Source organism: Cetorhinus maximus, chromosome 1 (assembly GCF_964194155.1).
Source record: "Cetorhinus maximus chromosome 1, sCetMax3.hap1.1, whole genome shotgun sequence".
Lineage (NCBI taxonomy): Eukaryota > Metazoa > Chordata > Chondrichthyes > Lamniformes > Cetorhinidae > Cetorhinus > Cetorhinus maximus.
The window spans coordinates 205,082,999-205,107,493 of record NC_135879.1 but is presented as its reverse complement, the minus strand read 5'-3'; the positions used below and the strand labels follow the sequence as shown (position 1 = coordinate 205,107,493).

General features: G+C 41.0%; 1 protein-coding gene across 2 annotated transcripts in view; it reads left to right on the top strand.

Annotated features, from left to right (window-relative positions):
* The window catches only part of wdr7 (WD repeat domain 7), a 748,403-nt gene that overhangs the window by 204,844 nt on the left and 519,064 nt on the right, over positions 1-24,495 (top strand). For both annotated transcript variants that reach the window (XM_078552151.1, XM_078552141.1), the window contains 2 exons: positions 1,027-1,787; positions 13,465-13,553. In XM_078552151.1, the coding sequence (XP_078408277.1) occupies positions 1,027-1,787; positions 13,465-13,553 (850 nt within the window). The remainder of the gene's footprint in view (positions 1-1,026; positions 1,788-13,464; positions 13,554-24,495) is intronic.

Sequence of the window (24,495 nt, the reverse complement as noted above, 5' to 3'; positions counted from 1 at the left end):
TTCACGTATAAAACTAGGGAAGTCTTGTTACTACTGTAAAGGGTGTTGGTAAGACCACACCTGGAGTACTGTGCACAGTCTTGGTCCTTGCATTTAAGAAAGGATATACTGGCATTGAAGGTAGCTCAAGAGAGATTCACTAAGCTGATTCCGGGGATGAAGGGGATAACTTATCAATAACAGCTAAACAGGCTAGGCCTTTGTTCATTAGAGTGGAGAAGAATAAGGGGTGATCTTATTGAAATGTACAAGATTCTGAGGGGGCTTGACAGGGTAGATGTTGAGAAGATGCTACCACTAGTGGGGGAATCTCGAACTAGGGGACATAGTTACAGAATAAGGGGACGCCCATTTAAAACTGAGATGCAAAGGAATTTCTTCCTTCAAGGGGTAGTGAATGTCTGGAATTCTATACCCCAGAGAGTTGTGGAGGCTAGATCACTGAAAATATTTAAAGAGGAGGTAGATAGATTTTTCAAATATCGGGGAGTTGAGGGCTATGAGGAGCTGCCATGAAAGAGGAGTTGAGGCCTGGGGCAGATCCACCATGATCTTATTGAATGGTGGGGCAGGCTTGAGGGGCCAAATGGCCCACTGCTCCTATTATGTTCTTAACTAATCCAATTGATTTGAGTGGCTCTAGTTTTTCCCTCAAACTAACCTGGTCAGTTAATACAGTTCAATAGTAAAAACTGATTTTCCTTTCCTGTGCTGGTGAGAATAACCTTTGCACATTAGGTCCACAGAAGCTTAAACTGTTGAGGAAAACCAAATATAAAGGGCATGATGATGTGGTCTGTAGAAGAAATGGAATTACTATAGAGATCCTCTTGTTCCACAATTTTTAACATTTTCTTGTTGGCTTTCGCAGGATTGTTAAGGTGAACCTATTCATTTTGAAGGCTAGGTTTTTGGAGAGAGAGATTGTGGAGCTGTTTAGTTCGAAATGTTTTGCTTGGAAGCCTCAGTTTGTTAATTACGGATTTTTGTACTCACTAATTTCTTTCCTGTGTTCTTTTTCTGTAGGGGGCTTTGCCAAAGTATTCCCATAATGCCCTTATGGTTCAAGCCATGAAGACCAACCTGACAGATCCAGATATCCATATATTATTCTTTGATGTGGAAGCTCTGATCATCCAGCTGCTAACGGAGGAAGCATCCAGACCCAATCCCACTCTTATTTCTCCAGAGAGCCTCCAGAAAGCCCAAGGCAGCACAGACAAAAGCAGTTCCTTCCTGACTGGGAAGAGAGCAGCTGTCCTCTTCCAACAGGTGAAGGAAACTATCAAAGAGAATATTAAGGAGCATTTGCTGGATGATGATGAAGATGATGACGATGAGATAAAGAAGCAGAAGAGGGAAGAAAGTGACTCAGAATACAAGGGCAGCAAATCGAAGCCACTCACACTGTTAGAGTACAACCTAACAATGGACACTGCCAAGCTGTTCATGTCCTGTCTTCATGCTTGGGGATTGAATGAAGGATTAGATGATGTTTGCCTCATCCGCCTCGGCATGTTAAAACCTCACTGCCCTGTATCATTTGGTTTGCTTTCAAGGGGAGGACATATGTCATTGATGCTTCCTGGCTTCAAACAGACTACTTTCAAGACACTAGATGGTGCCATTGAAACAGGAAAGAAACTCATTCTGAGAAACAGCGCATATAATGTGTCCAGGGCAGTCACAACTCAACACCTGCTCTCTCTTATCTCCTTAGCTAATACATTAATGAGTATGACCAATGCCACCTTCATCGGAGAGCACATGAAAAAATTGCCACAAAGGTGTGAATCATTTTCTGTTCTCATATAACTTAAAGTGAAAGCATTTAAACCTTAAAAATTAATATTGAATTTTGATGTAAATGTACTGTGAGGTAAAGTTATTTAAGATAATTATTTCTTCCTTAACTTTTGGTAACTCAGTCTGTTTGTTATCAAGATTTAGTTATGTAGATAGTTGTATTTTTCTGCAAAAGCAACTTTCAGAAGCAGGCTATGCATTATAATCGTAGTCTCCAGCTGTGACCTATCTTCTTCTTTCCCTTTTCTTCCATTGTCTCTTTGTTTTGTTGCCAGACAACAATGCTTCCCTGTCTACCCACCAACAGCCTCTCCCACACCCCAACCTCGTTCTTCTTTGAGACTCACAAATCTAACATCTGTCCCAGCCACACCACTGAGTCTGTTTGGCCAGCTATGGACAACATTTATGTGATTGTGACCATGACTTGATGTTCTTCCTCAACATCACTTCTCCATTGTCTTCAGCAATGTCATCTGCTCCAATATTTCTTTTTCTACGTCTGTGTCCCTGACAGTGCCTTTCAATGGTTTCACGTGCACCTTTCTATGGTTTCATGTGCACCTTTCTGAATGTAGACATTCAGTCAACTTGTATTTTTACCTCTATTGCCTGCACAGTCAAATCTGGTGTATCTTTTGACTCTTTTCTCATTTATATTCCACCCCTTAATTACATCATTTGGAAGCATTTAGGAAGCTCAAAACTAGCTCTTCCTCTCCCCCTTCTGCATTTGATCTCTAGATTGTTGTAGAGACATAGAAAATAGGAGCAGGAGTAGGTCATTCAGCCCTTCAAGCCTGCTCCGCCATTCAGTATGACCATGGCTGACCCTCTATCTCAATACCATTCTCCCGTTCTCTCCCTAAACTCCTTGATGCCTTTACAGTCTAGAAACCTATTTCCTCTTTAAACATATTAAGTGACTTGGCCTCCACAGCGTTCTGTGGCAGAGAATTCCATAGGTTCACCACCCTGTGAGTAAAGTGGTTTCTCCTCATCTCAGTCCTAAATGGCCTACCCCGTATCCTGAGACTGTGACCTTCTTTTCGACCCCCCCCCGCGCCCCCAGCCAGAGGAAACATCATCCCTGCATCCAGCCCTGTCAGAATTTTATACATTTCAGTGAGATCCCCTCTCATTCTTCTAAACTCCAGTGAATACAGGCCTAGTTGACCCAATCTCCCCTCATACGAAATCCTGTCATCTCAGGAATCAGTTTGGTGAACCTTTGCTGCACTATGGCAAGTATATCCTTTCTTAGGTAAAGAAACTAAAACTACACACAATACTCCAGTTGTGGTCTCGCCAAGGCCCAGCACAGCTGCAGTAAAACATCCTTGCTCCTGTACTCAAGTCCTCTTGCAATGAAAGCCAAAATGTCAGTTGCCTTCTTAGCTGCTTTTTGCACCTGCTTGCTTGCTTTCAGTGATTAGTGTACAAGGATACCCAGGTCCCTCCATACGTCAACATTTCCCAATCTATCACCATTTAAATAATACTCTGTCATTCTGTTTTTCCTACCAAAATGGGATAACTTCACATTTATACACGTTATATTGCATCTGCTGCGTATTTGCCCAGTCACTCAACCTGTCTAAATTGACTTGAAACCTCTTAACATCCTCCTCACCGCTCACATTCCCACCAAATTTTGTGTCATCAGCAACTTGGAAATATCACATTTGATTCCCTTATACAAATCATTGATATATATTGTGAATAGCTGGGACCCAAGCACAGATCCCTGTGAATATCCCTTTAGTCACCGCCTGCCGCTCCGAAAACGACCTATTTATTCCTACTCTGTTTCCAGTCTGCTAGCCAATTCTAAATCCATGCCAATATATTATCCCCAACCCCACGTGATGTAATTTTGCACACTAACCTCTGAAATGGGACCTTGTCAAAAGCTTTCTGAAAATCCAAATACATTACATCAACTGGTTCTCCCTTATCTATTCTGCTGGTTGCGTCCTCAAAAAACTCCAGTAGACTTGTCAAATATGATTTACCTTTCACCAATCTATGTTGACTTTGTGTAATCCCGTTGATATTTTCTAAGTGTCCTGTTACCACTTCCTTTATAATAGACTCTAGCATTTTCGCTGCTACTGATGTTAGGCTAACCTGTTTTCTCCCTCCCTCTTTTTTCAAATAGTGGGGTTACATTTGCCACCCTCCAATCTGCAAGGACTATTCCAGAATCTACAGAATTTTGGAAGATGACAACCAATCCATCCACTATTTCCATGGCACCTCCTTTAGTCGCCTGGGTTGTAGATTATCAGGCCCTTGGGATTTATTGGCTTTCAGTCTCATTAATTTCTCCAGCATTATTTTTGTAGTAATATTAATTTCCTTCAATTCCTCCTTCTCACTAGACCCATGGTTCCACAGTATTTCTGGGAAGTTATTTGTGTCTTTCTCCATGAAGACAGAACTAAAGTATTTGTTTAATTGCCCTGATTTCCTTGTTCTCTATTATAAATTCTCCTGTTTCGGACTGTAAGGGACCTATATTTGTCTTAACTAATTTTTTTTCAAACTTATGGAAGCCTTTGCAGTCCGCGTTCATGTTCCTTGCAAGTTTACACTCATACTCTATTAATCAATCTTTGCTGAATTCTAAACTACTCCAATCCTCAGGCTTGCTACTTTTTTGAGCAACTTTGTATGACTCCTTTTTGGATCCAATACTATCCTTAATTTCTTTCGTTAGCCATTCTTGGGCCGCTTTCCTGTTGTGTTTTTGCACCAGAAAGTAATACACAACTGTTGCAATGCATACATTTGTCCCTTAAGTATTAGCCATTGTCTATCCACCGTCATGCCCTTTAATGAAGTTCCCCAATCTATCTTAGCCAACTCAAGCCCCATACCTTCGTAGTTTCCTTTGTTTAGATTTAGGACCCTAGTTTCAGATTGGACGACTTCACTTTCCATCCTAAAGAATTCTATGGTCACTGTTCCCTGGACATTGGAAGTGTCACTGACTTCCCACATCGAACAGGAGGGGCATTCCACCTGGCCATATTGCCCTGCCATGACTTACCTTTGAAGTGGCAAGTAACAAGTGTAGGCAATGACCATCTCCAACAAGAGAGAATTCAATCATTGCCCCTTGATGTTCAATGGCATTACCATTACTGAATCCTCCACTATCAACATCCTGGGGGTTACCATTAATCAGAAACTGAACTGGACTAGCCACATAAATACTGTGGCTACAAGAGCAGGTCAGAGGCCAGGAATCATGTGACGAGTAACTCACCTCCTGACCCTGCAAAGCCTGTCCACCATCTACAAGACACAAGTCAGGAGTGTGATGGAATACTCCACACTTGCCTGGATGAATGCAGCTCCCACAACATTCAATAAGCTTGACACCATCCAGGACAAAGCGGCCCGCTTGATTGGCACCACATCCACAAACACGCTCCCTTCACCACTGACACACAGTAGCAGCAGTGTGTACTACCTACAAGATGCACCGCAGGAATTCACCAAGGCTCCTTCAACAGCACCTTCCAAACCCATGACCACTACACCTAGAAGGACAAGGGCAGCAAATAGATGGGAACATCACTACCTGGAAGTTCCCCATTCAAGTCACTCATCATCCTGACTTGGAAATATATCGCTGTTCCTTCACTGTCGCTGGGTCAAAATCCTGGAACTCCCCTCCTAACAGCACTGTGGGTGTACCTACACCACGTGGACTGCAGCGGTTCAAGAAGGAAGCTCACCACCACTTCTCAAGGACAACCAGGGATGGGCAATAAATGCTGACCCAGCAAGTGAAGCCCACATCCTGTGAATGGGTAAAAAAAAAAATCTCCCTTTAGTTTTACTATCTCTAGTTTATAGAATATTAAGGACAGAAGAAATACTCACCAGGTCCCACTTACCAGGGCTGCTGCTCTTCACTACTGAAAGGTAGAAAATGAAAGATTCCCTCCTTCCCTCTTCAGTGAACTCCCTCTCTCACCAAACTCCAACTTAAGCACTCTAATGCAGCTCAAAGCAGCACTCCAGTGCAGACACAGTGTTGCATTATCCAACTGTAGCACAGAGAGATTTGGGGGCCCTCGTGCATGAATCACAAAAGCTCACATACAAGTTCAGCCGGTAATAGGGAAGGCAAATGGAATGATGGCCTTTATTTCAAAGGGAATGGAGTATAAAAATAAGGAAGTCTTGCTAAAACTATACAAGGCACTAGTTAGACCACACCTGGAACACTGAACAGTTTTGGCCCCCTTATCTAAGGAAAGATATACTGGCATTGGAGGTAGTCCAGAGAAGATTCACTAGGTTGATCCTATGAGGGATTTTATTATGAGGAGAGGTAGAGTAGATTGGGCCTGTACTCATTGGAGTTTAGAAGAATGAGAAGCGACCTTATTGAAACATATAAGATTCTTAGGGGGCTTGGCAGGGTAGGAGGAATTTCTTCTCTCAGAGGATAGTAAGTCTGTGGAATTCTTTACCGCAGAGGGCTGTAGAGGCTGGGTCGTTAAGTATATTCAAGGCTGAGATAGACAGATTTTTAATCAGGAATGGAATCAAGGGTTATGGGGAAAGGCAGGAAAGTAGCGTTGAGGATTATCAGATCAGCCATGATCTCATTGAATGGTGGAGCAGAATCAATGGGCCGAATGGCCTATTTCTGCTCCTATGTCTTATGTTCTTATGATCTGACATTGCATGACATTGAGTTCTGGGTGAATTGAAACTAATATTGACAAAGACAAAAAGCCATCCTCTTTGGCTTCGGTCAGCACCCAAAGACTTTGGCCCTGGATTAAATCAATCAACTAGCTTTATTGTCGGGCTGAGTCTAGAGGTGTGGAATCTTAATGCATTATTTGTTCCCAAGCTCAACTTCCTTCCCTGTGTGATCCATTACCAATTCTGCCTGCCTTCCTTTGTGGAATACCACTCCCATCCCACCTCTGCAGTACTGTTGGTGAAATCCTATCCCACACCATTATCCTTTTTCCATCCTCCACAAACTGCAACTTATTCAGATAGCTGCAGGTCCCAACCTCACTTGCACAGAGTCCCTCTTTGGCTAACACTATGACATACATGTTTAGCTGATAGAAAGATGGAATCCTCGTACATTGTTTGACCTTGAGCTCAATGTTATTCTTAACATATGAACCCACTCTCTATACCTGCTTTCTTTACTTGGGTAGAGCCAAGTTACATTTCCATGTGGGAGAAGGTAGGACAAATTAATCCAGAGCTCCCTGGATGATAACAGTGACAGAGAGAAAGATAAAGCAGAAAAAGCGTGCATACGCAGATGTTAGGTGGATAATACAATTGAGAACCATGCTGAATATGGAAAATTCAGAAGGAAGGAAGCGGAAAAAAAAGTAAGAGAAGTGAAGAGAAATGTGAAAAGCGATTGGTCGTTAACATAAGAAAACCCCAAAGTCTTTGATAAGCATATAAATAGTCAACGGGTGGTAAAACCAACAGTGCGGCATATATCGGGACCAAAAAGGGGATTTATGCATGGAGGCAGGGGCCTGGCTGAGATACTAAATGGCTACTTTGCATCTACCTTTACTTAAGAAGAAGGTGCTGACCAAGTCATCGTGAAAGAGGACCTAGTTGAAACACTGGGCTAAATATTGATGAAGAGGCGGTATTAGGTAGGCTGGCTGTGTTTAAAGTCACAGGACTGGATGAGATGCATCCAAGAGTATTGATGGAAGTGAGTGTGGAAATTGTGAAGGAAATGGCCAAAAGTTTTCAATTTTCCTCTGACTCAGAGGTTGTGCCAGAGGCCAGGAGAATTGCAAATGTTACAGCTTTGTTGAAAAAAAGGCGTAAAGATAAGCCTAGCAACTCCAGGCCAGTCAGTTATTGTTAGAAACCAGAGTTCAGGGCAAGATTAACAGTCAGTGGATAAAATAAGAAAAACCAGCAAGCATTTGTCAAGGGCAAATCATGCTTATCTAACTTGAAGTTTTTTGATAAGATAACAGAGAAGGTTGATGAGGGTAACGCAGTTGGTATGGTGTATGTGGACTTCTAAAAAGTATTTGATAAAGTGCTTCATAACAGGCTTGTCAGCAAAGTTAAAGCTCATGACATAAAAGGGACAGTGGAAGGATAAATACTAAATTGGGTCAGTGACAGGAAGCAGAGTAGTAGTGGTGAACAATTGTGTTTTGGACTGGAGGAAGATTTATAGTGGAGTTGGCGTTAGGAGCACTTTTTTTTTTCTATCTATATTAATAACCTAATTTTTGGTGCAGAGGACGCATAGGAAGAGGAGTAGGCCATTCAGCCCGTCAAGCCTGCTCCGCCATTCAGTTAGATCATGGATGATCATCTAACTCAACACCACTCTGTTGCTCTGTCCCCATATCTCTTGATGTCATTAGTCTCCAGAAAGCTATTAATTTCTGTTCTGATGTGCTCAATGATTGAGCTTCCAGAGCCCTCCGAAGTAGAGAATTTCAAATATTCACCACAGTAAGTGAAGAAATTCCTCCTCATCTCAGTCTTAAATGGTCTACCCTTTATCCTGAGATTATGCCCCCTGGTTTTAGACTCACCAGCCAGACGAAACATCTTATGGCCCCCACATCCATATTGTCATGCCCTGTAAGAATTTTGTAAGTTTCAATGAGATCTCCTCTCATTCTCTGAAACTTTAGGGAATACAGACCCAGTCTCCCCAACCTCCTCATTAGACAATCCTGCCATCCCTGGGATTAATCTGGTGAAGCTCAATTACACCCCTGTTCTTGCCAGTATATCCCTTCTTAGATAAGGGGACCAAAACTGTACACAGTACTCCAGATGAGGTCTCACCAAGGATCTATACAACTGCAGCAAGACATCTTTACTCCTCAAATCCCCTTGCAATGAAGGCCAACATACCATTTTGCCTTCCTAATTGCTTGCTGCACCTGCATGCTAATTTTTAATGATTCATGATCTTGTTCGTGAGTCACCTGGGTGTCCTTGTACATCCAGGTCCCTTTGGACACCTGCACTTCCCAGCCTCTCACCATTTAAGAAATATTCTGCCTTTGTGTTTTTTCTATCCAAGTGAATATCTTTACATTTATTCACGTTTTCTTCCATCTGCCATGTTCTAGCCCATTCACTTAGCATGTCCAAGTGCTCTTGAAGCTTGCTTGCAACCTCCTCACGGTCTGCAGGAACCTTTCCAGAATCTATAGAGTTTTGAAAGAAAAACACCTATGCATCCACTATCTCTCTAGCCACCTCCTTCAACTCTCTGGGATAAAGCTTATCTGGTCCAGGGGATCTATAAACCTTCAATCCAGTTAATTTTTTTTAAGTACTACCTCTTTACTAGTACTGATTCATTTTAGTTCCTCAGTTTCATAAGCCCCTTGGTCGCCTAATGTTTCTGGGAGATTTTCTGTATCTTCTTCTGTGAAAGTAACTGTTTAGTTTCTCCTCCATTTCCCTGTTCTCCACTATAAATTCTCCTGTCCCCTAATGGCCCCACATTTGTTCTAACTAATCTTTTCCTTTTCACGTACCTAAAAAGATTTTACAGTCTGCTAGTTTGCATTCATATTCTCTTTTCCCTTTCTTTATCAGTTCTTGGTCCTCTTTTGCTGCGTTCTAAATTGCCCCCTGTCCTCAGGCTTACCACTTTTTCTGGCATCCTTATAAGCCACTTCCTTTGATCTAAAACAATCTTTAACTTCTTTCATAAGCCACGATTGATTTCCCTTTCCCTTTGGGCGTTGTGCCTTAGAGGGATGTATATCTGTTGTAGACCATATAGTATTTCTTTGAATACTCGCCATTGCCTGTCTACCTTCAAATCTTTTAGTGTATTTTCTCAATCTACCATCGGCAACTTGCCCCTTATACCTTCATGATTTACTTTCTTCAGATTTAAGACACTAGTTTCAGAACGAATTATATGACATTCAAACCTAATACAAAATCCTATGATATTATGGTCACTCTTTCCCAAAGGCTCCTTTACAGCAAGGTTATTAATTAGCCCTTTCTCATTACACAACACTAAATCCAAAATAGCCCAATCCCTAGTTGGCTCCTCAACATACTGCTCCAGGAACTCATCTCATACACACTCCAGAAATTCCTCCTCCAGAGCATTAGTGCTGATTTGGTTAACGCAGTCTAGTTGTAAATTAAAGCATCCATTATTACTGTATTACAAACCTTGAATGCAACTCTAATTTGCTGATTTATACCGTGTCCAACATTAGCACTACAGTTTCACTGTATTTTCAAAATTTGTGGATGACACTAAACTTGGAAGTATTGTGAATCGTTGGGGTGGATCGTGATGAACTTCAAGAGGACTTAGGTTGGTGGAATGGGCGGACACATGGCAGATGAAATTTAATGTAGAGAAGTGTGAGGTGATTTGTTTTGGTAGGAGGAATGAGGAGAAGCAATATAAAATAAAGGGAGTTCAAGAACAGAGCGACCTGGTGGGTATATGTTCACAAATCATTAAAGGTCCCAGGGCTGGTTGAGAAATTGGTTAATAAAAAATAGGGATACTGGGCTTTACAAACCGGGGCATAGAGTACAAAAGCAAGGAAGTTATGATAAACTTGTATAAAACCCTGGTTCAGCCTTGACAATTGTATCCAATTCTGGGTACCGGACCTTAGAAAGGATGTGAAGGCATTAGAGAGGATGCAGAAAAGATTCACAAGAAGAATTCCAACAATGAGGAACTTTAGTTATGTGGATATATTGGGGAAGCTGAGGCTATTCTCCTGGGAGAAGATTAGGAGATTTGTTGGAGATTTTCAAATTCATGAGGCTTCTGGGCATAATAGATGGAGAGAAACTGATGTCATTGTGGAAGGATCAAGAAGCAGAGGATATGATTTAAGATAATTGGCAGAAAAAGCAATGTTGACATGAAGAGCGCTTGGGTAGGATCTGGAACGCTTTGCCTGAGAGTGTGGTGGGGGCAGCTTCAATTGAGGCCTTCAAAAGAAAATTGGATTATTATCTGAAGTGAAAAAAAATGAAAGGTTAAAGGGAAAAGATGAGAGGGTGGGACTAGATGAGTTTCTCTTCCAGAAAGCCAGCATGGACAAGACAGGCCAAATGGCCTCCTGTGCTGGAATCATAGAATGATTACAAGATGCTATTATACTATGGGAGTGCTATACTGTCTTTTGTATGTGACATTAAACCAAAGTCATGTCTGCTCTCTCGGGGTCAAAAAAGAACAAGGGAGTTCTTATGAACATTTATCCCTCTCAACCATCTAAAGCAAATGATATGATCAATTGTTTAATTCTTGTTTGTGGAAGCTTGCTGTGTGCAAGTTTGCTGCTGTGTTTTGTATCTTACAACAATGACTGCATTTCATTTATACTTCATTGGCTGTAATGGATTTTGGGGCATCCTGAGGTTGTGAAAATAACACGAGATAGGAATAGACCATATAGACTGTTGAGCATGCTGTGCCGTTCTGTATGACCATAGCTGATCTCAGTCTTCATTCATCTCCATTTTCTTGCCTGCTTCCTATATACTTTGATTCCCCGAGAGCACAAAAATCTGTCTATCCAGTCTTCAATATAGTCAACAATGGAGCATTCATAATCCTCTGGAGTAGAGAATTCTGAAGATTTATAACCCTTTGAGTTAAGTAATTTCTCCTCATCTCAGTCCTAAACGATAAACCCCTTAGCTTGAGACTGTTCCCCCGTGTTGTAGATTTCCCAGCCAGAGAATGCAACCTGTTAGTGTCTACTCTATCAAGCCCCTTCAGAATCTTGTATATTTTAATGAGATCATTTTAACTTGAGAGAATCTCAGCCCAATTCACTCAGCCTTTCATGATTGGACAACCGTCCCATCCCATGGACCAATCTAATGAATCATATGCTGTACTGCCTGCACTGTATAAATGCAAGTTTTTGTTTTTAATCAGTCCTTTCTTGGTCCACGCAATCTGTGATCAAACCTATCTAGCCAAGTGTCCCAGTTGAGTCTGCTGCTTATACTCTGTTTCAGAATCAGATGAATTCACTTACCATGCCCTTGGTGCATGGAATATGCTGGAAAGCCATTTTTGCCTTGCTGTTCCTCTTCTTGTCTTTGGAATTTAAAAAAAAACCGTGCCGTGCTTGTCGGTTTGACTGAAATTTTGGTCAACCCTAAATTTCCCCTTACTTTATTTCCTTTCCCCCTTGTAAAGTTTGTGAATTTCTTTTGAAGGTTATATGAATCTAAGTTGTTGCTGGCCAAAGTATGTATCCATAGGCAGAGTGTTGCTGATAAGCTTCATGTGTTGAGTGAGCTATTCACAATTTGTATCAGAGAATTTTGTTGGTTACAGTAAGGAGCTATCGTAATTAAATTGTATTGTTGAAAAAGGAATGAAAATTGAAGATTATAAAGTGTAGCTTCCTGTGCATCAGCAGCAGACACGGTCAATTTTGATCAAAATGTGGCATTTTTGTCACATCCTTTGATCATTTTGTGGTATGCCAGAATTCAAGGTTTAAATGGCTGATATATATGAAGCAGCCACACAGGGACATCAAATGATTACATTCTGTTAAATAATGGAAGCAAAACGTACACAACTTAACAGAGAAAACTGTAATAGATTCAGCACATATTTGTGACTGATTATAAGCTTAATTAACAATTTATAGTGTCCATGCCAGTAGTAACATTTTAGTGATGAAGTCATTTAAATTGAAATTGTGCATTTCATATCACCTGTATTTCTCAATGCTTAACTTGCATGGAAAGATAAAACACGACTGCACAAAAGCCACTTTGCTTAGTTAATTTTGGGCAGACTTGAAAGATAAAATTGTTATATTTTCAAATTAGTGGCCAGGCGATTATTAGTGAGAGAAGTGAAACAGCAAAGATAACGTTTTTCATAACAAATTTAGTAGAAATAATCTTTAAAAAATGGAAAACAGAAATTAAGCTTTGGTCAAAACTAAAGCTGAATTATTGTAACTAAAGATAAGCCAAACTTATTGTATTGTGAAAGCTGCAACTGAAGTTTGACTAAATTCTGAAATAGAGACAAAACTATAATTCATGATTCTGCTATTTTCCCCAAATAATATGTTAATTTTTTTCAGGAATTAAGAGTAATGATGTTTTATTACCAAAAAATATATTTCCATTTGAATGCACCACAGAGCTTTAGCTTTTCATGCAAATATAGTCTGATCTTCAGGCTGAAAAATTATCAGGTCTATCAATTATTTATTTTCCTTCTTAGTACATGTAGGAAGTCTGTAATAATTGCCTACATTAACCTTATCTTTCCTGATACAGATGCATTCACAATGGCTATCTGGCATGACACCACATAAACATTTGACTTAACTGATTTGGTTTTAATAAATGATAAATACCTTTAACATGTACTCTGGAGTCTTTGGATACATTTTAGTTCTGGAGAACAATTTTTCTGTGATTTGTGTGTTTGTTTTAAAGTTAAATGGATTGTAACTATAAGGCTATGGTTACTTAGTGATTTGTTGATGAGATAGGTGGACATTAAAACTTACAACATATGACTGATGTGGTAGAGCTTCAAACCCTGAACATCAAGCAGGCTTGACCTGTTCTGAAAGTCTGTAATTAATATTTGATTGTTATTCCTTGCAGACCACAGAAACCGAGCACCCTAGAGATGACTAAAGGGAAACCTTCCCCTCCAGTCTCCTCCACTGCTGTACAGGGACAGATCAAACAAGGTAACTACAAAGCAAAGCTTGGAGAGGAACACAGCATTAAAATGACAGTGGAGAAGGCTAAATGCTTTGTGTGAAATGATTCCTTATCAGCCTTGTGTTGTTGAAATGTTTTTCTACCTTGCTAAAAGTCCAAAGTTAAGCAGTGTGTGTTTGTGCATGTATTTGTATTTATCAGGATGATCAATATACCAAAGAGATTGAAGTTCTGTGATTCATATAGAATGTACAGGAGGTAATATAGAATGCAAATTTTGTTTGCTTTTGATTATCTAGTCTCATTTAGAAGTGGATTTTGTTGCTATTCCATTGTTAGGTATTCAGTATTCATTTTGCTTTGTTAAATCCAAACCTTAAGCAGATAAAGTTCACCAAATGGGAAATATTGAACAGTTTGTGAATGCATGAATTACCTATTTTTCATTTTCGTAAGTCTTGCATTCAGCGTATGTCTTTTACACCACCAACTGATTAACTTAAATGTCATAAAAGAGAAAATCGCCACTGAACAGGTATGGAACCTACAGATGAACAAAAAAAATCAGATGTTGTTACTCAAAAGAAGAAAATCCCCTCATACAGTAATGGAACTCATTCTTCCAATTCTTTTTTCTTCTGTGTTTCAAATCTTTCTAATAGCACTTCCCTCTGCAGGCCTATCTCTCTTTTTGGGTGCATTAATTGAGTTCATGGGGCCTCTTACAGCTGTTTGTATGTCAGCTTCAATCTTAACTGAACCTCCCAAAAGGCAACATTGTCCTTCTGTGCAAGCATTCTATTGACTGCAGTTTCCAGAATACAGATATAAGTAGATTCTCTTTCAATGACATTAGCATGCCTTACATGTGTTGGCGTGTATAACATACTAGGATTTTGCTTTTATTATTGGGAGCAAGGTTAGTTATTCACACACAAGACTAACGCTTGCTGTTTGTAAGTTTCACACCTCTTACTTGACTTTAGAAATCCAACAGCTAAAACCTAGGGATGTCATACAGACATGGTTTTCATTTGCTTTCAATGTATTCAATGTGATTAAGAAATAAGCTATTGAATTTATTCTGAGTTAACTTTGAAAAGAAAAACAATGTTACTGTCTTGTATGTTATAATAGGAAAAATGTTCTATATGTTCATATAGAATTGACTGTATATGTTGCAGTTTGCAACTCCTAGACCCTATCTTAGCCACAAATGTTGCAGCTTCCACTTGTCAGATAAACTGATGTTGCTCCATCCCTGTTTCAACTCCGGCCTTGTATCCTGTTTCGCTCCTTCCCTCCCTTGCTTATGTTGCATTCCTGCCACAATTACTTTCCTTGTCTTGATCTATTCCCTACACAGTTGCTCCATTCTCGCTCCATATCCCAGATTATTCATGTGCCACACTATGGCTCGTAACTTCCTTGGAGTGGCACTCAGAGTCAAGTTGCCACTCCGCTTCTACTTAGTTAACTGAAAATGAAGCTGCTGCTTTCTCACCCGACCTTCTGACTAAGGCTAGGTGAGAACTGTGTCGTGCAGCGGGTGTCCGAGTATTTGTGCAGAGGGCAGCTGAGTTGGAGGTAAGGAAGCCATGTCCCTTTTTTTATGGCACTAGATGCCATGAAGCAGGTAAGTTTGAAGGTCCAGCCACTTTGAGAAGCCAGGGAGAAAGTAAGTGTATAAGGTAAGTGAGTAGGATGGGAAGGCTGGGTTTCGGTGGTTGTCAGGGGGTGGGGTGTGGAGAGGTCAGGTGGTCGGAGGGTGGTGTTATGGCACAGCTGATGGTAAATGCCAAGCTACCCAAATCCCAAAGAGAAACTTGAAACAGCTGCCAAAACAGTTTTTGCAATTTGTATAGTAGGAGGAGAGGTTCTGAAATCAGGAAATGATGTCCTCAACTACTTGTGATGATTTCATAGTAGAGTTAACATTTATTAAAAGAATAAAGCAAAAAAAAAACACAATTACACTTAAATACAAGAATGGCTTCACACAATAAACAGAATGTTTAAACCGTTCCACAACATCTGATCTTAACTCTCCTCAGAGCTAACCTTCCCCTTTCCTGTTCAGCAACGATCGTTATAGATTTTCAAAATTTATAGAATTCCAGTAATTTTTACCACATGGTGCCTTTTTCCCTTGGGGTGTCCTCTGAGCCTGACAGCAACTGGGTCTTCAGGTCTGGCCTTGTTCACACTGTCTTCTGGGAGGTCTGACCTGCTATCCTGCTGTCTTCTGGGAGATCAAAACAGCTACCCCATTATATAGGCTTCAGTATTTCCTTAAATGCATTCCTTCCCTTTGATCTCTTTATTGTCTCAACCCAGTCTCTTTAGAAATGCTTTCTTCCCAGACTTGACTAAACTCTTCCTTACTTTAGCTATTACGTTTTTAAAATCCTGTTATTGCTTTATGTAAAACTCTGAAGTTCTTCTTGGTTCATTAACATATCAAAACCACTTCTTACTGTTGGCTTTAGACTCTTGCAGTCACTCTGGCTCTTACTCCAATTACCATATTTACAAACCCCCTACAACCTGTCTTCCGGTACCTAAGAAATATGACTGGATTATTTACAGAAGAAAAATATTACTATTTCTTGTTTTCTTGACACTAGTCAACGGGGGTGGGGGTCGGGTGGTTGGGGTATGGTCAATGTGGGGAGGAGCCGGGTGGTCAGTGGGGGCTCAGGTGGCCAGTGGCTGGTGGAGAGGGTAGATTGGGAGGGGGGTAAGGTCCCCCCAGCATATTTTTAGGGTATGCCTCCCAGGTATGATTCCCCAGAGCCTGCATTTTATGGGTAAAGATCTACTAGTATTACATTTGTTTTAATATTGGATATTTATATAACTATTTGAAAGGATGCAAGAAATCACAAAAATCAGGAAGCCTGGGAATTTCACAAGGTCAGCCAAAAATTGAATGAGTATTGCAAAGTGTGGATGAAAACCAGAAATGTACTTTTTGGATAGCAACGAGTATACTCAGAATGAATGAACTCAGTACATGAAGTGAGCAAAATACTAAACTGCCAGATCTTCTTAGAAGTATGTGGAATGAAATAGCATGTGAGAATTTGCAATTCAGGGTTGTTAAGAGTTCAAGCTACTGAAGAATATATAACAGATATAGAGGTTAAGAGAACATTTGTATTGCCAACATTCAGAGTATAAAATATCTGCATAGAATTTTTCATCGGAACCTCTAGGTAAAGTGGTGAAACGGGCAAGGAGATTCTTGTTCAGAGCTCGAAGAACAGTACTTTTGTCAGATTTTTTGCTAATCTTTAAACTTTAAATATTATTTTGAATAGCAGCATTGTATTTGCTGTCCAGTCGACTGTACCGGAGGAATTTTAAAAATTCAATCTTGTGGTTTGAGCGTTGCGGGCAAGTCAAGCATTTATTGCCCATTCCTGATTGCCTTTAAACAGGATGAGCCATCTTCTTGACTGCTGCTACACACAGTGCTGTTAGGGAGGGAGTTCCATGATTTTGAACTAACAAGTGAGGGAACAGTGATCTAGTTCCAAGTCAGAATGGTGTCAGGATGGTTTGTGGCTTGGAGGGGATCTTACAGGTGGTGGTGTTCCCATGCATCTTCTGCCCTTGTCATCTTTCTAGGTGGTGGAGGTCATGGTATTGACAATTTAGTCCATGCCAGTCTACAGCAGAACTTGGATAATATCCAAGTTTGGATTAATAAATAGCAGGTAAGATTCATGTCAGGTAATTCTCAATGATCAACTTGAGCAAGAGGAATATCACCCATTCCCTCTTGCCATTCAACAACACCAGCATCATCTTTTCTTAGCATTAGCATGTTGAGCAGTCACCACTAATTAGAAACTTAACTAGACCAGCCATGCCAACACCATGGCTACAAGAGCAGGTCACAGGCTGGATGTTCTGTGACAAGTAGATCAATACCCGATCCTTGAAAGCCTATCTACACTCTACAAAGCTGAAGTCAGAAGTGTTGTAACATACTCATCACTTATGTGGATGAATGCAGCCCCGACAACATTTAATAAGTTTGACACCATTCATTATCGACCGGTGTGCTAGATTGGCATCCCTGACGCCAAGTTCAGTGTCTACCATTTCTATATCCAGTTTACTATATCTGCAATATGTATTACCTACAGGAATCGCACAAGGTCCAATGTTACTTTGATAGCACCTCCACCCCCCTGAACTTCTACCATTGAGAAGGATGTGCAGCAAAATTGTGGAAACACCATCACCTTCAAAGTGCCCTCTAAGTCTCTCACCATCCTGACTTGTGCATCTGTTGGTATCCATCATTGTTACTGGCTCAAAATTCCGGTCAAAGCCCTGACCCAATACCATCATGGGAGCACCACCTCCACACAGGCGGCAAATGTGCAAGGAGAAAGCCTACCTCCTTCTTCCCAGGAATAATAGGAACGTGCCAGCATCACCCACATTCCAAGAAAAAATATATTTATATGGTATCTATATATATATATATATATATATATAGGCGGTTTCAGTGAAAGGGCATTCATTAATAAAGGAAATATATCCAAATGAGTATTGATTGTATATTTGCAAATTGGGAATCTTTGTGCCCATGCAGATAATCAGGTATTCAAGAGCATTGATTCTAATTTAGTTTTAAGAGATTTTAAAAGACTTAGTGGAACACGGTCCAAATACTTAAAACCGATAGCACATGTAAATGTGTTGCTTACATGGTACAAAGTTGGCTGAGTGACAGGAAACAGAGAGTGGTGGTGAAGGGTTGCTTCTTTGGACTGAAGATTTTCCCCAGGCATCCGTATGAGGACCAGTGCTTTTTTTGATACAAATTAATGACTTAGATTTGGTTGTACATGTCACAATTTCAAAATTTGCAGATGGCACTATACGAAGTATCGTGAATTGTGAGAATAGTAATAGACTGAAATGAATGTAGATGGGCTGGTGAAAAAGGTGGACACATGGCAAATGAAATTTAATGCAGAGAGGCATAAAGTGATTCATTTTGGTAGGAAGAATGGGGAGAGGCAACATAAAATAAAGGGTACAATTCTAAAGGGGTTGCAGGAACAGAGAGACATGGGGGTTTATGAAAACAGATCATTGAAGATGGCAGGACAGATTGAGAAAATGGTTAAGAAAGCATTCAAAATCCTGGGCCTTATAAATAGATGGATAGAGTACAAAAGCAAGGGGGTTATGATGAACTTTTATAAAACACTGCTTTGGCTTGAATTGCAGTATTGGATCCAATTTAGGAAGGAAGTGAAGACATTAAAGAGAGTGAAAAAAAAATGTATAAGAATAGTTCCAGAGATGAGGAAACCCAGTTATGGAGAAAATTGGAGAAACTTGGGTTATTCTCTTTTGAGAAGAGAAGGTTGAGAGAGGTGCTGAAAATCATGAGGGGCTGAGACAGGGAGAAACTGTTCCCTTTGGTGGAGGGTTCAAGAACCAGAGAACACACAATTAGGTTGATTGGTAAAAGAGAAAAGAGGCAAAGGTGACATGGGAAAACCTTTTTACACGATGAATGGTTAGGATATGGAATGCATTGCCTGTGAGTATGGTGGAGGCAGCTTCAATTGTGTCTTTCAAAAGTGAATTGGATAAGCACCTGAAGATCAAAAAATGTGCAGGGCTTTGGAGAAAGGATGGGGAGTGTGGATAGCTGAATTACTCTTGCCAGAGAGCAGTGTGGACTCATTGGGATGAATGGCCTCCTTCTGTGCCGTAACCATTCCACGATATCTCATAGCCGATGCCCCAGACACTTCCATCACCATAAAAGCAAACTACTGTGGATGCTGGAGATTGGAAATAAAAGCAGAAAATGCTGGAAATACTCAATAGGTGGCAGAATTGTGGAGAGAGAAACATAGTTAATGTTCCATGTTGAATATGACTGAAGAAGAGTTCTGTAGATGCTACCAGACCTGCTGAGTATTTTGAGCACAAGTGTTCTTACCTCCACCAACATCCCTGGTTTATGTCTTGTCCCACTGGCAGGACAACCCGACCACAGGTAGTAAGCACAGTGGTATAAAATTGTGATGGAATGGCCCTGGCAATCTTCAACATTGACTCCTGAGTCCGTGAAGTCTCATGGCATCAGGTCAAACATTCACAAGGAAACGTCCTGCTGATTACCACCTACTGCCTTCCCTCAGCTGATGAGTCTGTACTCCTCCATATTGAACACAGTTTGGAAGGAACATTGAAGGTAGCAAGGTGGCAGAATGTACTCTGGATGGGGGATTTCAATGCCCATCACCAAGACTGGTTTGGTAGCATCACTACTGACTGAACTTCCCAAGTCCTGAAAGACATATCTACTAGATTGGACCTGCAGCAGGTGGTGAGAGAACCAACATAAGGGAAAAATGTGCTTGTCTCCACTCTCACCAATCTACTTGTTGAAGGTTCATCTGTCCATGACAATATTGATAAAAGTGGCCACTGTGCAGACCTTGTGGAGACCAGGTTCCACATTAACTCTGAGGATACCATCCTTCATGTTATGTGGGACCGCTACCGTGCTAAATGGGATAGATTCAGAACAGATTTAGCAGTTCAGAATGTGCATCCATGAGGTGCTGTGGCCAGTAGTAGCAGTAGAATTGTATTCAACCAAAATCTCTACTATCCCCTATCATTGTAGAATTTACGCAAGGTAAAACAGAAAATCAATCCAGAAAGCCAAGCTTGGTTTCATGAGGAGTGGAAGAAAACATGCCAGGAGCAGCATAAAGCATACCTCAAAATGAAATGCCAATCTGGTGGGGCTACAATAAATATCTACAGCAAACGCAACTTTCTTTGGACACATTATGATCTTGGTGGAGACTAGTAACTTTCAAAAAGAAATTCAAACTTCCAGTTGTGAACTGAAAGGATTACGCCACCACATTTCATACAAACATTCGAATTAGGAGCAGGATAGTCCACTCGGCTGGAACTGTATAAAGGGCTGGTTAGGACACAGCTAGCGTATTGCGTGCAGCTCTGGAATCCGCATTATAGGAAGGATGTGATTGCACTAGAGAGAGTGAAGAGCAGATTTACCAGGTTGTTGCCTGAGCTGGAGAGTTTTAGTTATGCGAAGAGATTGGATAGACTGGGGTTATTTTCCCTGGAGCAGAGGAGATTGAGGGAGGACATGATTGAGGCGTATAAAATTATGAGCGGCATAGATAGGGTAGACAAAAAGGAACTTTTCCCCTTGGTCAAGCGATCAATAACCAGGGGGCATAGATTTAAGGTAAGGGGCAAGAGGTTTAGAGGGGATGTGAGGAAGAATTTTTCCACCCATAGGTTGGTGGGAACCTGGAACTCCCTGTAGAGGCAGAAACCCTCATAACATTTGAGAAGTATTTGAATGTGCACTTGCAATGCCATGGCAGACAAGGCTATGGGCCTAGTGCTGGAAAATGGGATTAGAATAGTTAGGTACTTGTTTGACTGGCGCAGACTCGATGGGCCGAAGGGCCCTTTTCTGTGCTGTAGACCTCTATAACTCTATGTCGCCTCGAGCCTGCCCTGCCATTCAATACGATCATGGCTGATCTCATTTTAGTCTCAACTTCACATTCCTGCCTACTCCTGATAAACTTTCACCCCTTGCTTATCAAGAATCTATCTATTTCTGCCTTAAAGATATTCAAAGACTCTGCCTCAACCATCTTTTGAGGAAAAAAATTTCAAACTGTCTCAAACCTTTGAGATCCCTTATACTTTATAGGATCTTGATGGTTCCTTCACTTCTCCTGGGACCAAGCCAAGATGTGCTACAGCTTTCAGGAATTCACTTGCATTTTTCTCACTGTTCCTGCTCTATGAGATCTCTTGGGATTCTTCCACTAGCATCTGGCTAGGCAACCCTCCAGCTCTCCTGAAGGACCTCACGATTGTGGACACCCCAGCTCAAGCATGGGCCTCACTGCACTCTTAATTGACTAGTTAACTTTATCTTCTAAATACCTGTTCATTCTGGGACCCACATAAATACTTTCTATCTCTAATATGGACAACTACAACTTAGCAGATCCAATGACTCCAATATGAAGATAAGAGAGGACCACCTGTTGTTTATTGTTTTCACAGCTCTAGCTCTACTCCCTTCAAGTATACATGGACCATCTTAGGGGCGTTTAGCAGTTTCTCAAACCAGGTGCTTTAATTTATTATACATTCAAAATGTTGCAATCCCCAAATTAAAAGTTATGTTCCTAAAAAATGTCAATCATAAAATTACATATTTATAACACAGAGCTAAACAATCTCTCAGCCATTGGATTAGATCAAAGCTCTGTAGTCCTGCCACATCCAGCTGTGAATGATGGTGGACATTGAAACAACTAACTGGAGGTGGAGGCTCCACAAGCATCTCTAAACTCAATGCTGCTGGAGTACAGTTTATCAGTGCAAAAGACCAGGCTGAAGCATTTGCAACCACCTTCAGTCATCTCTGCCTCTTCCCAAGGTCTCTGGCCTATAGATGTCAATCTTCAGTCAGTTCAATTCACTGCACATGAAATCAAGCAACAGTGGAAAACAGTGGCTACTGCAAAGGCTATTGACCCTGAAAAAATTCTGGCAGTCGTATTGAAGACTTGTGGTTCAGAACTAGTTACATCTCTAGCCAAGCTGTTCCGGTACAGCTACAATAGTGATATCCACCTGATAATGTGGAAATTCAATGTGGGAAAGCAGGACAATGCCAATCTGGTCAATCACTAGCCCATCAGCCTATTCTCAATCATCAACAAAGTGATATAAGGTGTCATTCCTAGTTGTGCCAAACAATACTTAATTAGCATTAAGCTGCTCTCAGATGCTTAGTTTGGGTTCTGCCAGGGTCACTCAGCTCCTGACCTCATTACACCCTTGGTCCAAACATGGACAAAAGAACTGAATTCCTGAGGTGAGGTATAAGTGATTGCCCTTGGCATCAACGGAACATTTGGCCAAGTATGGCATTAAGGAGCCCTAGCAAAATTGAAGTCAGTAGAAATCAGGAGGAAAACTCTCCACTGGTTGGAGTCATACATAGCACAAAGGAAGATGGTTGTGGAGGCAATCACTTTAGCCCCAGGATGTTGGTGCAGGAGTTCCTAAGGTAGCGTCCTAGGCCCAACCATTTTCAGCTACTTCACCTTCCCTCCATTGTAAGGTTAGAAGTGGAGATGTTCACTGATTATTGTAATGTTACCTACCATTCAAAATTCCTCAGATGCTGATGAATTTTTATGCCATACAAACATATGAATTAGGAGCAGGAGTAGGCCACTCGTCCCTTTGAGCCTGCCCTGCCATTTAATAAGATCATGGCTGACCTGATTTTAACCTTAAGTGTTGGCTTTGATAGTGGTGCTCACATCCCATAAATGAGGATGGAAAAAATTAAACACCTGTTCAAAAAGGGTATTTGTTTTCTGTGTTCTGTTCAGCTTAATCCATATTCTTTCTGATACGTCCAACTGATGACTCATCATTGAACGGATTCCCAGTTCAATATGAATTGGAGAGCTGACTTTAACTTTTACGATGAGACATGCTGTGTCACAGTGTTAAGATGTTACTGTTTTTAAAAAAATGTAAGCGTTTAAAACCAGATTCAAATCTCATGTACCAAGTTGTATTCATATCGTAGCTTCAGTCTAGTACAATGTTACAAGATACTTTGCAGGAATATTGTCAAACAAAATTTGACACTAAGCCACATAAGGATATAATAGGGCAGGTGGCTAAAGGCTTGGTTAAAAAAGTAAATTTTAATGAGCATTATAAAGGAAGAGAGAAATGGAGAGGTTTAGGAAGGGAATGCTGGAGCTCGGGGCCCAGGCAACTGGAGGCTTAACCAGTGGAGCAAAGAAAATCAGTGATGTACAGAATCCGGAATTGGTGGAGTGCAGAGATCGCAGAGGGCTGTAGGGCTGGAGGAGGTGACAGAGAACGGGAGAGACAAGGCCATGGAGGGCTTTGAAAACAAAAAATAGAATTTTAAAAACAATGCATTGCAAGACCAGGAGCGACTGCAGGTCAGTGAGCACAGTGGGTGATTGATGAATGGGACTTGGTGGTAGGAAGATGGTTGTGGTTGATGGAGGCAATCACCTAGGCCCCAGGATGTTGGTGCAGGAGTCCCTAATCAGGTAGATGCTTTCCCCATAATGGTGAGTCATATTTGGTTACAGTTTTAGGTTGATTGCCCTCTGTAATAAATTAATGCTGTGTTTGTATTAAACCGAATAGCCGACAATAAACCACTCATCTCTAATATCCTTCCTAAAAAATATGTATCATAAAATTACATATTCATAACACATAGCTAAACAATCTCTCAGCCAATAGATTAGATCAAAGCTCTGTAGTCCTGCCACATCCAGCTGTGAATGATGGTGGACATTGAAACAACTAACTGGAGGTAGAGGCTCCACAAGCATCTCTAAACTCAATGCTGCTGGAGTACAGTATATCAGTGCAAAAGACCAGGCTGAAGCATTTGCAACCACCTCCACTCATCTCTGCCTCTTCCCTAGGTCCCCGGCATACCGATGCCAATCTTCAGTCAGTTCAATTCACTGCACATGATATCAAGCAACAGTGGAAAACAGTGGCTACTGCAAAGGCTATTGACCCTGGGAATGAAATCTGCTGTCCTTACCTGGTCTGGCCTACATGTTACTCCAGACCCACAGCAATGTGGTTGACTCTTAAATGCCCTCTGAACAAGGGCAATTTGGGATGGGCAGTAAATGCTGGTCTAGACAGTGATGCTCGCATTCCCATGAACAAATATTATGATATGGCAGGTGATATATGCCAGGCTGACCAAACCCCATAGGAAACTTGGCCACGCTATCACAGCCATTTTGCAATTTGTATTTACTACGAGAAGGTTTGTGCACTGAAGTCAGAAGTAATGGGTCTACTACCACTTTTATAGATTTT